Source organism: Echeneis naucrates, chromosome 21, assembly GCF_900963305.1.
Source record: "Echeneis naucrates chromosome 21, fEcheNa1.1, whole genome shotgun sequence".
Lineage (NCBI taxonomy): Eukaryota > Metazoa > Chordata > Actinopteri > Carangiformes > Echeneidae > Echeneis > Echeneis naucrates.
The window spans coordinates 19,472,311-19,484,947 of record NC_042531.1 but is presented as its reverse complement, the minus strand read 5'-3'; the positions used below and the strand labels follow the sequence as shown (position 1 = coordinate 19,484,947).

The following is a 12,637-nucleotide window of genomic DNA, read 5'->3' as shown; positions in this document are numbered from 1 at the left end:
GGCAGTCACACAAATGAGATTCTGTATCATTTCTCTATAACTATTCTTTACTATTTTTAACCTATCATGAAGGGACTCATGGTAGGAGAGTAGGGGAGCAGACAGGAAAAGGTCAAGTCTGAGATAATGAACGTGAGCAAGTACAGCAGTGACATGAAACATTTAAAACTGATATGAATTGAATATGCTCCTGTGTCAATGCATGACAACTAACAGCAATTATTTCAACTGCTCAACTCATTCTCTCACTTTTGTTTCTTGCTGATGTTTTTTTCTCCTTCATTATTTAATATTTCCCTTGCTTTGGTCACCTGGAAATTCAATGACAAGACGCATTAAAGCTGTTCTGGAAGATTGCTGTGCAATAATCTGACGAAGACATCTTAAGTTTTCCTCTTTTCTTATTTCTCACCAAAAATTTAAAGCCATTAAAAATTGATAAATGGCATGATATCGGTAGAGAAGCAGGCACAAAATCAATCACAGAACAAAAAAGTGAAAATGGTTATTGGGCGTTATACTCACTTGAAAGTAGAAGTCCAGTACAGATGTCATGTCCGTGCCCTCTGGGAAACACTGCCAAGAAACAACAGTTGAAAATATAGATCAGTCCCTGTGCATTCACAACTTCACCAACTTCAGCAGTTTGAACCGTTGATGTTGGTGCCACTTGGTGTGATGTGAATTATTTATATTTGTGTCTTTTTGGATTTGAATTTTGCAAAACCTTGTGGTCAAGCCTTGTGGTCACTGTAGGGTTGAAATGTTGAATACTGATTTTATTGATAACAGTTATGTATTTTTTTAATAGCTCGTTGTAGCCCTATAGTAGATTTTTATATGTATCGACAGCTCAGGACACTGCCTGTAAGTTTGACTTGTCTTTCCCCTTGTGGATCCATCCTGAAATGTAAAAAAGATACAGACAAGTCCAGAGGTGTCCCCTCTTGCTGTTTGACATGAATAATCCAACAGGATCAGAAAAAATTAATAAAATGAACAAAATTCAGATGAGTCTATCATGGTCTGTGTAAGAACAAAACGGATCGAAAATGCAAACACTCATCAAGGATGCTCAAAAGCATCTTTATATTTCCTCTGTTTTTTGATGTTATTTTTTTTGTAAATTTAATATTGCTGTCCTTTTTATTCTGCTTTGTAAAGCAAACTTGAGGGATTCAAAGGCACCTGTGTAAAAACTAGTGAATCAAGAAATGCTATATTGTCTTGCATTTTGTTTTTACTTTTTAGCAAATATAAATACAGAAATATGGACTTAACCCTCATTATTCATTTCTCTCTTCGTCTGTTATTGTTCGTCAGTAGATAATCTATTGAATTAATCTCATATTTCACGTTGTTCAACTCAAACAAAGAGAACACAAAGTCAACAAAGTCAGCAATCACGCATGGTTCGTCCCATAGCCAAACCTTTTTTTCTTTCAGGTAGTAGCCGATGGCAAAGTTCCTGTCTCCTGACTCACGCTCTGACTGGAATCTGTCACACAAAGAGCAGAGCACTCCCATTACATTGAGGAAGGAAATGTTTGCAGTGTGTGTGTGTGTGTTTGTGTGTATGTGCATTTACACTTATGTGTTGGAATTCCAACACCTCCACCCCTCATGTGTACTATACAATCTGAGGTCTCACATGCTATCGCATGATGAAACTGTAACATGAGCCCCGAACTTGGTGTTAGAATGTTATCATGACTTATGCACGTGCAGGTGACCTTTACAGGCGCTTTGCTGTCCAAACATCATCCTTAATAATTATAAATAGCTAGATTTCATGCAATGTATAAATAAAAAAACATTTTATTTCAAGGCTGATTACAGGTGCTGATGAAGAGATTTCTCTACACACTCAGTGAGCTGCAGTATGTCGTATGGCGTGTTCCACAGCTTTGGGATATAGATTACATTCAGAGCAGCAGGAGTTCAGTGTTTTTAGTGGTCTTTAGGTTTATATACACACAACTTAAAACCATTTCTAAATGTAACATCAAGTCTGTGCAAAGCAGCTAAAACTGGACTTGTGTGTCTCTTCCTGTTGGTTCTCGGGAACAACTGATCTGCAGTACATCACAGTAACAGGATTAGCTTGAAATAAAAAAAGCAAAATGGCTGTAAAATATTTTCCATTGGATGATTTAGAGAATTCTAGCTTCATTATCAACCTCACAGTCCTAAAACAGTGTCTGCTTAGTTTGTAGGAAAAGTTTAATCACCTTGCTTTATTTGAGCAGTGATGAATATTTAAACTCATTTGAAACCAAGAGGAGATATGATCTCTAACTCCTGCTGGGCTGCATATAAAAATGAACATTATGAAAATGTGAACATATGTTACATGGAGTATGAGATGTACTCTCTGAGAAGATGAACTCCCTGCAGCTTCTTGTTTAATGTCTTAGGGAGGAACAACAAACTAAAGTTCCTAGAGTCTCCAAGAGAAAATCGTGAGGCAGATGGAACTAACTCCCAGTATTGGCCCGGGGGGCGAACTCTGTCACAGCTTTCAAGGTCAGAATTAAAAACCTTCCTTTATAACAAAGCCTACAGTCAAAATGTAAGGTTTACTTATTCTTTAGTTATGCTACTGCTATAAGTCTAGACTGCTGTGGGTTACATTGAGCAACCCCCCATGCATATACAATACATCATTACGTCTCTAACTTAGTCTCTTCTTGTAGTCTGTGTTTTGTCCCTCCTGTCCAGGTTTCAATCACTGTATGTTTTGTATTTTCCATGGCATCTTTTTCCTCCTGTTCTCGTTCTCCTTCCATCCCTCTACTGAGTCTCTCTCTCTCTCTCTCTCTCTCTCTCTCTCTCTCCTCTCTCTCTCTCTCTCTCTCTCTCTCTCTCTCTCTCTCTCTCTCTCTCTCTCTCTCTCTCTCTCTCTCTCCTCTCTCTCTCTCTCTCTCTCTCTCTCTCTCTCTCTCTCTCTCTCTCTCTCTCTCTCTCTCTCTCTCTCTCTCTCTCTCTCTCTCTCTCTCTCTCTCTCTCTCTCTCTCTCTCTCTCTCTCTCTCTCTCTCAGCCCAACCGGTCGAGGCAGATGGATGCCCCCCCTCAGCCTGGTTCCCTCTTGATGTGTCTGCCTCTCAAAGGAAGTTTTTCCTTGACCCTGTCATGAAGTGCTTTCTCTTGGAGGGATTCGTTGGGTGTCTTTAACTACTCGATAAAGACTTTGGTCTAGACTTGTTGTATGTGTAAAGTGCCTTGATACAACTTTGCTATGATTTGGTGCTATAGAAATAAACTTTCTTAAAGTATTTTGTTATTTTTCTTGGTACAGGAGTACATGTAATTCATCTGGTGGAATGCCTATGTGACCATGCCTGGCCTTGGTTTCACTTTTCTCCAAGGATTGGAACTCTTCGCCGCAGAGCAGCCTCTGTGTGTGTGTTCTCTGCTCCTCTGTTGAGGGCAGGAAGAAACTTTGCACACAGAAGATGTAAGATTTAGGGGGACTTACGTGGCATTGCTGAAACCCACATACTCATTTCCTGCCATTGTTTTCAAAAAATTCATGACCTGGAGCAAAAACAAGAGAAGAGTTGAGAGTGACATATTATTGACCTTTATTTTACCAGGTAAACTGTTTCAGAACTAATTCTCATTTACAAACCAAACACACCTGCGTGGAACATTATTTTCTAGAGTTTATAATTGGTGGGAACCGTATCTGGACTACATGCTGACTAAACCATGCTTAAGTTATTATAAATTATATATTCATTCTTTCCCAATTCCACACTACATACAAGTAGTATATTTTACACCACATGCTAACTGTCTAATACTATTAAAAAAAAAAAGAAAAAAATAGAAGCGGTTCCTTTCTCTTATTTGGTTAAGCTCACTCAATGTTTGAGTACTTACATAGTCAAATTTCTCTGCATTGCCTTCACCTTGCTGAGGAAAGAACAAAATGAAACGGGCATTAGCTCTTTTCATTCACCCAGGGAATTACAGAGAATATGCACGGCAAGAGCAAAGTAACACTAAAATGATCTGACTACTGTTGACAAATTACGGATACAGAATTATAAGATGCGAATATTATTCCAAAATATAATAAATCACATGAGCTTTGCCAGACAATTAAAAAAGTACATAGTATTAATAAAATTGGTTTGCAGATATGTTACAAAGAGGCAAGTCTTTTGGAGTTAAAGTGAGTTTTAGTAGACATGTGCATTACCACTTAAGCCAGTTAAAGAAAAACATGTCTCACCATTACAGCTCACTGATTCTGAATATGGCTCAGTATTAATTTATATCTAAGGGAGTGAACTAGAATTCACCATAACAACCCTAACTGTGTGTGTTTCTGTATAAAGTATGAATGCATGGATGAGGGTGTATACAGGCAAGTTTGTATTATTGGCCACCATAATACAAGGTGTGAGGGTGTGTGCTTGTATTTATGATTCTACATGTACTGTAGTTCAACACAAATCACCTGTGCAAAGAGTCTCTTGGCCAAAACAGTGGGGAGGGTGGGGTGAAGAGGGAGGAATAGTCTTGCTTTGAGGATAAAACTCACAGCTTGTAGCTCAGTGTACATTTATCAAGTCACAAGCTAGATGATGCCGCCTATTCCCACAAAATTGTACACGCATGCACGCATAGCATTTGACATGAATTCAAAATACGGAACTGTTTATGTCTTGGATGTTTGGTTTTTTTTTTAAACTTATTTTTAACTACATTAAAAAAAGGCTAATGTTTCATGTGTGACTGAAATATATTTAAATTTTCTACACCTTACTGTGCAGACGAAAAAAATATAACTGACACTGATGGATTTGTTAAAGAGTCACTAAATGGGGTGCTACAGACCTGATTGGAGATTAAAGAAAGAGAGAGAGAGAGAGAGAAGAGGGAAGATCAGAGGGGTATGGGGAAGAGTGTGAAGAGATAGATATGGAAAAGGAAGAAAAAATTACCAACGTCATTTGACCTGCAGCAGCAGTCATTATTTCCCACAGTTCCTACGTCTGGAAAATATGCAACAACATACAAAAACAGCAACAACATGTAGCCTTCAAGCACCAACAGTGTAACCAACTGTAACAACAGTGTTTTGGGGCAACAATCCCATAGTTTACTCCCACTAAGGTCAAACTAAAAGGGAAACCTGACCAATAGCTTCACATTAAGTTAAGAAACAAAATAAAAATCAACACATTGAGACACTGATGATAATGGTGAGTGAATGTGGACACAGGCACACATTATTATCCCAAATAGGAGTGAGGTGATCATCTCTGGGCGTTGGATGTCATTTGTGCACCTTGGTTAACTATTTTAAAATGATTTTCTTCTCTATTTTACTTGACAACAGCCGGTAGAGGAGTAGCGCTATATTAGGTATGAGAGGAGAAAGAAATAGATGATAGAAATACAACCCATCTGCTCACAGTATTGCCAGTCATGTTTAGAGATCGTTCAACATTTTAGTGAAAACGCTTCAGTGCTTTCTCATATGTGTGGATATAGAATTGGAATCCAAACATATTTAGCTAGTTGAGTTAAAAAAATGACAGCAGGTTGAACCAGTACAGAAAGTACAACTATAAATTGTGGTTGTGTGTTGGAATTTAACACAGTGATTACATTCTGCTTCTCAGACTTGGTGGCTGCCAAGTTTAATGACATTACGCCAAATCTTACAACCTGTGCTAAGTTGAAAAAACAATTCCTGTTGTTCAGCTTTTATGCTAGCCAATTACATCTGGATTCCAAATACAACATGATGCTAGCTTAGCTCCTGATCAACAGATATCTGACCCTTAAGCTGCTAATTACTTCACTATGGTTGTCATCTGTGTGTGTGTGTGCTGTTTGGTCCTGGGAGTAGAGATTCTTTGTTGACAACCAATTTCCAGCATCAGCAAAGAATGATGTTGATGTGAACCAAATCAGTGAAGGTGGCAACCACAAAATTTAAATGTTGTAAAAGACCCTGAAGTATTATGTACAGAGAAGAGAAGTTGCAGAGTCTGTGTTAATCCTTTGTGTTGGATGTTAAAGGTTACTTCATCATACATTGAAGTGTGAATCCTGGATGCAGCAGCGTGACACTGGTATTGGCCAACTCATCTCCTTTCCTGAGAGAAAGCAAGTAAGTACGTTTCTCCAAAATGTTGAACTATTCAAGAAGCCAACTTCTTCACCGCTGTCTGTGATTATTATATTTCACTTAATACAAATCACTGTAAACTCAGCGTTGTTTGGCAACCACAATGTCACAAAGTGCTAAATGGCTTACCACTTGATAATCTTGGACAGGATATTTGATGACTTTTCTTTATTGATCAACAACAGAAGCAAAGATGTTTCAATGACAGCTCCTGGATTGTCTGATACACTAAAACTAAATAAAATAAAATCACAGAGAGGTGCTACAGTTGGCCTCCAAACATTGCTGGTTAAAGAGCATATTGAAACACTAAGAGGAGAAAGTAGATGTTTGTGTTGTGAGTGCTTCTTAAATGTTGGTAACACAAGGTAGAGTGAGAGTTCAGTGTTTCCTAATGCTGACAATGGTAGAGTAGTATTTAAGTGTCCCAAATTGTAGTGTAGTCTGCAATTTCAGAGTCTGATGTGTGAGCTGTCTGAAATATGATGTGTTTAATTGCTTCTTGAAAAGGCTCTACAAGTAAACAATGAAATGAATGAAGAGAGAAATGTCTTCACACAGATCCACCACTTGATGATTCATTAATCTCTTCTGAGTCGCACCACGTCAAGATCATATATAGTGTTTTGTTTAAAAAGTTACTTTTGTGGAGCCAAAATCAGAAAGTGCCAGTGAAAAGTGGGTTACTATGACAATTGTGCTGTCATCCTATCAGCACAATAAAAGAACAGTTTACATACAAATCTGGAAGCCTTGTTGGGATTTATAGATAGCATGGTCACTTGCTCCACTTGTATGATGTGAAATCATTACAGATGTATGGGCATATGTTGGTACAGGGGCACAATCCTGTAAGGCAACAATTTGTAAATAAGTGAACGGATTCATTGTCAATGGAGGCTATCTGGTCAGGAGTATATTATAGGTAAATTTAAAATGAAGAGTTTTGTCTTTGCAGAATGCCAAAGCATAGAAGCTACATTTGGGGGAAAAAAAAAAAAAAAAAAGGGAATTGGGATTTCTTCACTGACAACTGAAAGCACACAGGTCCCAGATCTTTAGAGCTGTGACAGTGCTCATTTGTTAGCACAGGAGGTCCAGCCTCGCAATCACAACACACAGTCCCCATACTTCAGCATGTCATAACAGAAGATGAACAGTTTCCCTCTCTAGTTGTTCTTAAGTCCAATAAAACTAAAATAAACTAAAAATTTCATGCCCAAGGCTTTGGTAACACATATGAGAATGCAACAAGGATGAAGTACATCATTAGACATTCAAAGTCTAAGTGCCAGCTGGGTTTAACAAGGTTACTTCTAGAGGAAGCTGCAGTCACTTTCAACTTATTTGATTTGATGGATGACGTGCCATTGATTTTTCAGAACAGTCAATAAATCTTTACACCCAGTTACCTAAAAGAAGCTCTGGGTGACACTGGACGGGGAAGATGTGCCAGGTGAGGTATTACTCATCTTCCTATCTGCCTTCATGAGCAAACAGTTCTAGGACTGCAAGCACCTGTGTTTGAATAACTCGTTGTACAGGTTATTTTCAGCAGGGACAATAACAATGTGTGTGCTGTGGCAGCTAAGCACCCTTCAGAATAGATTAGCACAAGTCTTAATCTCGCATCAGACACACGGGAGTTGACTAAGATAGTGACCTAGAAATACTTCAAGCTGAGTCAAGAGTCAGAAATACACAGATACACTGAGCCTCAATAAAAACACCACAATATAATAACTACACAGGTTTTTGGACAGAAAGTATCATCAGTATTACTGAATCTTCTAAGGTGATTCTGATTTTGTACATACATAAGTCTTATCTGCCTCCAAATCATCAGGTTTACCTTCATTTTATCTCTTTGATAAAACAGCTTAGTGATACCCACCATTCAGGATTTTTTTCAGTCGAAATGACACAGACTGGACACATAAGAAAAAGAAAATAAAAAAAATAATAATTAAAAAAAAAAAAAAAAAAAAGAGTGCAACTGCTTTTACCTTTATCAGTGAAGTACAAACAATAGCACCGGCATTCACCATGGGGTTGTGGGGCTTATCTGCAAAACAACAAGAACTGCAGTTAACACGGTACAGAGGGTCAAAGTCTGAGAGCTCAGTCTATAGACATGTTAAACAATAATAATCAATAAACACTTGAGCACTAGAGCACACACTGATTCAAGATATGACACATAAAAATGTCATAATAGGAACTACAACAATAACAATAATAATAATAACAACAACAACAGTGTTGCTGGATGTTATAGCTACATCCAGAGCTGACTGAATAAAGTGGCTATGTCACCAGTACAAAAATTTGTTTCTACCCAACATTCATTAATTTTCTACTGCTTATCTGTTTCAGGGTCACAGGGAGTGCTGGAGCCAATCCCAGCTCATACTGGGCGAGGGCGGAGTACACCCTGGACAGATTGCCAGTCCATCCCAGGGCCAACACATAGAGACAGACAGAGACCAACAACCACTCACACCTATGGACAATTTAGAGTTGTCCATCAACCTAAACATCCATGTCTTTGGTGGGAGTATACCGGAGTACCCGGAGTAATCTCATGCATACACAAAGAGAACAGGCTAACTCCACACTGAAAGCAATCAAATGTTAAATATCACCAGCTCTCAAAACGCTGACTGGTGTCTTCATGGAAATCAACATATTCTAACATATTTCAACTGCAGCATTAGGCTGATGTGGGGGCATGGTTCTCCATTGATAATGTGCTTGTTCCGATGTGGGGAAAGCATCATGCATGGTGCTGTGATATTTTCTGGCTGCTGAAAAACAGCAAAATTTGTGTTTCAAGTAAAATTCTAAAAGTTACTGCAATTAATTAAAAATTTCTTTATCATGCAATAATTTTATTAAATTAAAAGTTTTCTTAATTAACATTGATTGTAATGGAGTGAGGCAGGACGGCGACATAGTAGTTAGTGCTGTTGTCCCACAACAAAAAGGTCGAGGGTCTGGTTCCTGGGCCTGGGGCCTTTCTGTGCAGAGTTTGCATGTTCTCTCTGTGCCTGCGTTGGTTTCCTGCCACTGTCTAAAAACATGCATGTTTAAGTTAATTGGTGACTCTGCATTGTCCATAGGTCTGTGTGAGTGGTTGTTTGTCTTTGTCTCTGTATGTTGGTCCTGTAATGGACTGATGGTCTCTCCAAGGTGTACCCTGCCCTCACCCAATGTGAGCTGGGATTGGCTCCAACAACCCCGCGATCCACAAATGGATAAATGGTAGAAGGTGAATGAATGAATGTGATCGAGTGGAGGATGAGTCAAACGGTATACAGTTGTCAGGAGCAGTTACCAGATAGCAAATGTATCCTCGATTTTGACATACCTTTCTCTTCTGCTATCAAAACTACAAAAATTCCAGACTAGGAATAATGAGTTTTTTAAATATTGCTTGACAAGGACAGCGATATGTCACAATATAAAAAGAAAAACACAAACAAACATTACTTTTCTAACCCTAACCCACTTTAGAAAATGTAAAAACAGAGAGCAACTGGAAAGACAATGAGCTGGTACAGATTAAAAAAAAAAAATAAATAAATAAATAATAATAATGAAAAAATTAAAATGTGCCATCATCTTTTTTTTTTTTTTTTTTAATAAAGTAATCATTTATATTGATCCTGTCAATTATATTTTCAAATTAACTTTCAGTCTTTAAAATGTCATGATATTGAAAAATTCCAAAGGTGACATTCCCCATGTTTTTTAGTTATTTATTATATTAATGTCTGCGGAAATAACTCAAGCTCCCCTGGAACCCCAGAAATATGTTGCTTGTAAAGTGTTCAAGGTATAGTACACATATGATCAGGGGGTACCACCTCTGGCTCATTCTGAGTTGAGATACAGACAAAGAAGAGAGTAAAATAAATAAATAGCCAAGATAATAATAGAGAAAGCCTTTCTCTCTCTTATAACTATAAGAAGGTCAAGTGAACTTCTTACATCACCTACAGCTCCTTCTGGTATGTGATCGCCTTAAGCACCAGAACAGCAATGGGGCTGTCCCAGCTTACTCAACAGTAACACTTCCACACAGGCTGTGATCACAAGATGGCTGCAATTTCATAACCAATCTGGGGATTTCCTCTGAAAAATCAACAGCAATTTTGAACCTGCTAATTGTGAGTTAGGGTCATACCAAAATATCCCATGAATATATATGATTACTATTCAAAACATACATGTGCCACATTTAGTTTCACAAGTCAGTGAAAAAGAAAAACTTTCCACAAATTCCTCCAGTGTCAGCATCTGACTCATGCACTTGGCAACTCACAGCTCTCAGCTTCTCACTAATGCTTAAGTGTTGTCTGTTGTCCTAAGGATCATGGGAAAAAGTCTAGATATTTGTGGAAAAAAACTGTAAAAGCAAAAACAAACCCTCCCTTTTTCATAAACTAGACACATTTGCATCAGCAAAAGTCTCTTTATTGATTTAAATCTAACAATATTATTGTGAAAAACAGCATACAGTGACTTGGAAACCATGTCTCTATCAGGTCTCATCAGATCTGCTACTGACATGTGAATGACAGAAGGAAGAAGTAAAGAGAAAGACAAATGAAAGGCTCAAGTCTCACCATCTTCATTCAGAAACAGCTTATTAAACCGCAGGCCACTGGGCTCCTTCCCAATGAAGCTGTGCACATACTCTGTCCCATGGTCATGCACAGCGACAGCATATTTCAGAGGCTTCACACAAGACTGCAGACAAAAAGGAACCTTGGTGTCCCCTACTGTGTGTCTGCAAAAAAAAAAAAAAAATCAAGAAGATAAGTTAACTGAGCGATTGAACCAGCAGCAATGTCAGAGATGATAAACAACAAAATAAGAACAAGGAGCTAGTTCCCTCCAGTTCCTAAACAAAGTTTTAGGAACTGGAGACATCATAAAAGTAACCACTAATGAGGAGGACCCACAGAATACAAGGAGACATATTCTAGGAAAATAAAAAAACAAACTTCCAAAACAGTCTTTTTGGACACAGTATATGCATTGTGTTTGCATTCATCAACAAAGGCTCCAAATTCTCAATATTGCTTATTTTGGCCAAGCATTTTAAAGCAATAATCAATGTAAAATAAATAAATAAAATCACAGTTTTTTCAATATGTAGTCCTGTTTAATAATACATTACTTATCACAAAAATGTTTGAACAGCTTAGAATGTAATGTAAAATCTGGCTGCTCTGACAGACAAAAATGTCTCACCTCTGCCCATCGACAGTGCACAGAGAAACAGCCCACAGATCGGGACTGAATTTGGCAAGTTGAGGAATGTAGTCCGCAACCTAAAAGAGAGGGAGGGGGAGTTAAAAGAAAAGCAGCGGTTCACCTTACTCCTCTGACGTCTGCCGCTGCTCATTTTTCAGTTGAAAGGTGACACCAGCATAGCACAGAATAAGGAGATTAGCAGTGGTCAAAGTGGAAAAAGCTACCAGCAAATACTGACAGGAGCCACTGAAGGATAAAGTGCTCCATTTACTTCTGTTTGCTGAAGAGTACAATGATGGAGATATTTTAGCATACAGTAATTTACACACAAACAATTTCTAAATCAGCTGACTTTGTGTGGTGGTGGTGGTGGGGGTCAGTTTACTCATTCACCAATACAACCTTTTTACCGGCAACAACCTTGACCTTTGACCTTTCAAAGCAGGGAAAATCACACTTGTAAATATTAACATTGATGATGACTCCATTAAGCGTTAGTTAGTGAATGAAAAACACCAGTTCTCACGAACTGGGTCACTTCAATAAACTGCAGCATCTGGTTTTACAAGTCAAAATGTCTGCTCCGGAAAGGACCACAAACACTTCTCTGGTCCTCGGATGGGTTTAACTACCATATTCTGCGTCCAGTGCACACAGAGTTGCTACACATTACACTACAATATGAAATAGCACAGGCAGAAAAATCATGACTAAAGAGAATTGATGCCATGGATTTTCGGGCTATAAGACCCTCCCATAATGAAGTTCCTGTACTAATATGATTGCCATGATTTTTCTGCCTGTGCTATTAAAAAGTCTGAAATTAAGCCAAAATCTGGTGTCAACAGCAAGGAAAACTAGGGCACTTTTTACTCAGTTGGCCATCCTAGTTAAGTGATCTATATCGTTTACACCAGACAGATAGTAATGAACCTGCATGGCCTAAATAATAGTAGTGATGCAGTGAGATAAAAACAAAAAGGATCTGATCTGAGGGCACACCTGTCCTCCAGAGAGATTTTTGGCATTCTCATACAGCTCATCAATATGGGAGGTGAAGGACTGGAAGTCTGGGATGACGAACTTCTTGCGGAAGGCTTGAGTGAGCAGGACAATGCTGCTCTGGACACACCTGACAAACAAAAACCATAGACAGACAGCATGCTAAAACATCGAGAATGCATGCACTTAAAGTTTGTCATCGAAGTCTGACAAACTTC

At 38.4% G+C, this 12,637-nt stretch overlaps 1 protein-coding gene across 6 annotated transcripts in view; it reads right to left on the bottom strand.

The window, feature by feature from the left end:
- glsb (glutaminase b) overlaps positions 1-12,637 on the bottom strand; it is a 32,836-nt gene that overhangs the window by 13,062 nt on the left and 7,137 nt on the right. For 5 of the 6 annotated variants that reach the window (XR_003842334.1, XM_029529783.1, XM_029529782.1 and 2 more), the window contains exons 4-11: positions 12,420-12,549; positions 11,415-11,494; positions 10,784-10,947; positions 8,159-8,217; positions 3,887-3,919; positions 3,480-3,538; positions 1,432-1,498; positions 526-576 (exon numbers count right to left, since the gene is read on the bottom strand). Coding sequence is in view for 5 of the 6 variants with exons in the window: in XM_029529783.1 (XP_029385643.1) it covers positions 526-576; positions 1,432-1,498; positions 3,480-3,538; positions 3,887-3,919; positions 8,159-8,217; positions 10,784-10,947; positions 11,415-11,494; positions 12,420-12,549 (643 nt within the window). In the remaining variant the exon portion in view is untranslated. Of the gene's footprint in view, positions 1-525; positions 577-1,431; positions 1,499-3,479; positions 3,539-3,886; positions 3,920-4,956; positions 8,025-8,158; positions 8,218-10,783; positions 10,948-11,414; positions 11,495-12,419; positions 12,550-12,637 lie in introns of those variants that run through there. The other variant, XM_029529786.1, reaches the window with a different exon arrangement.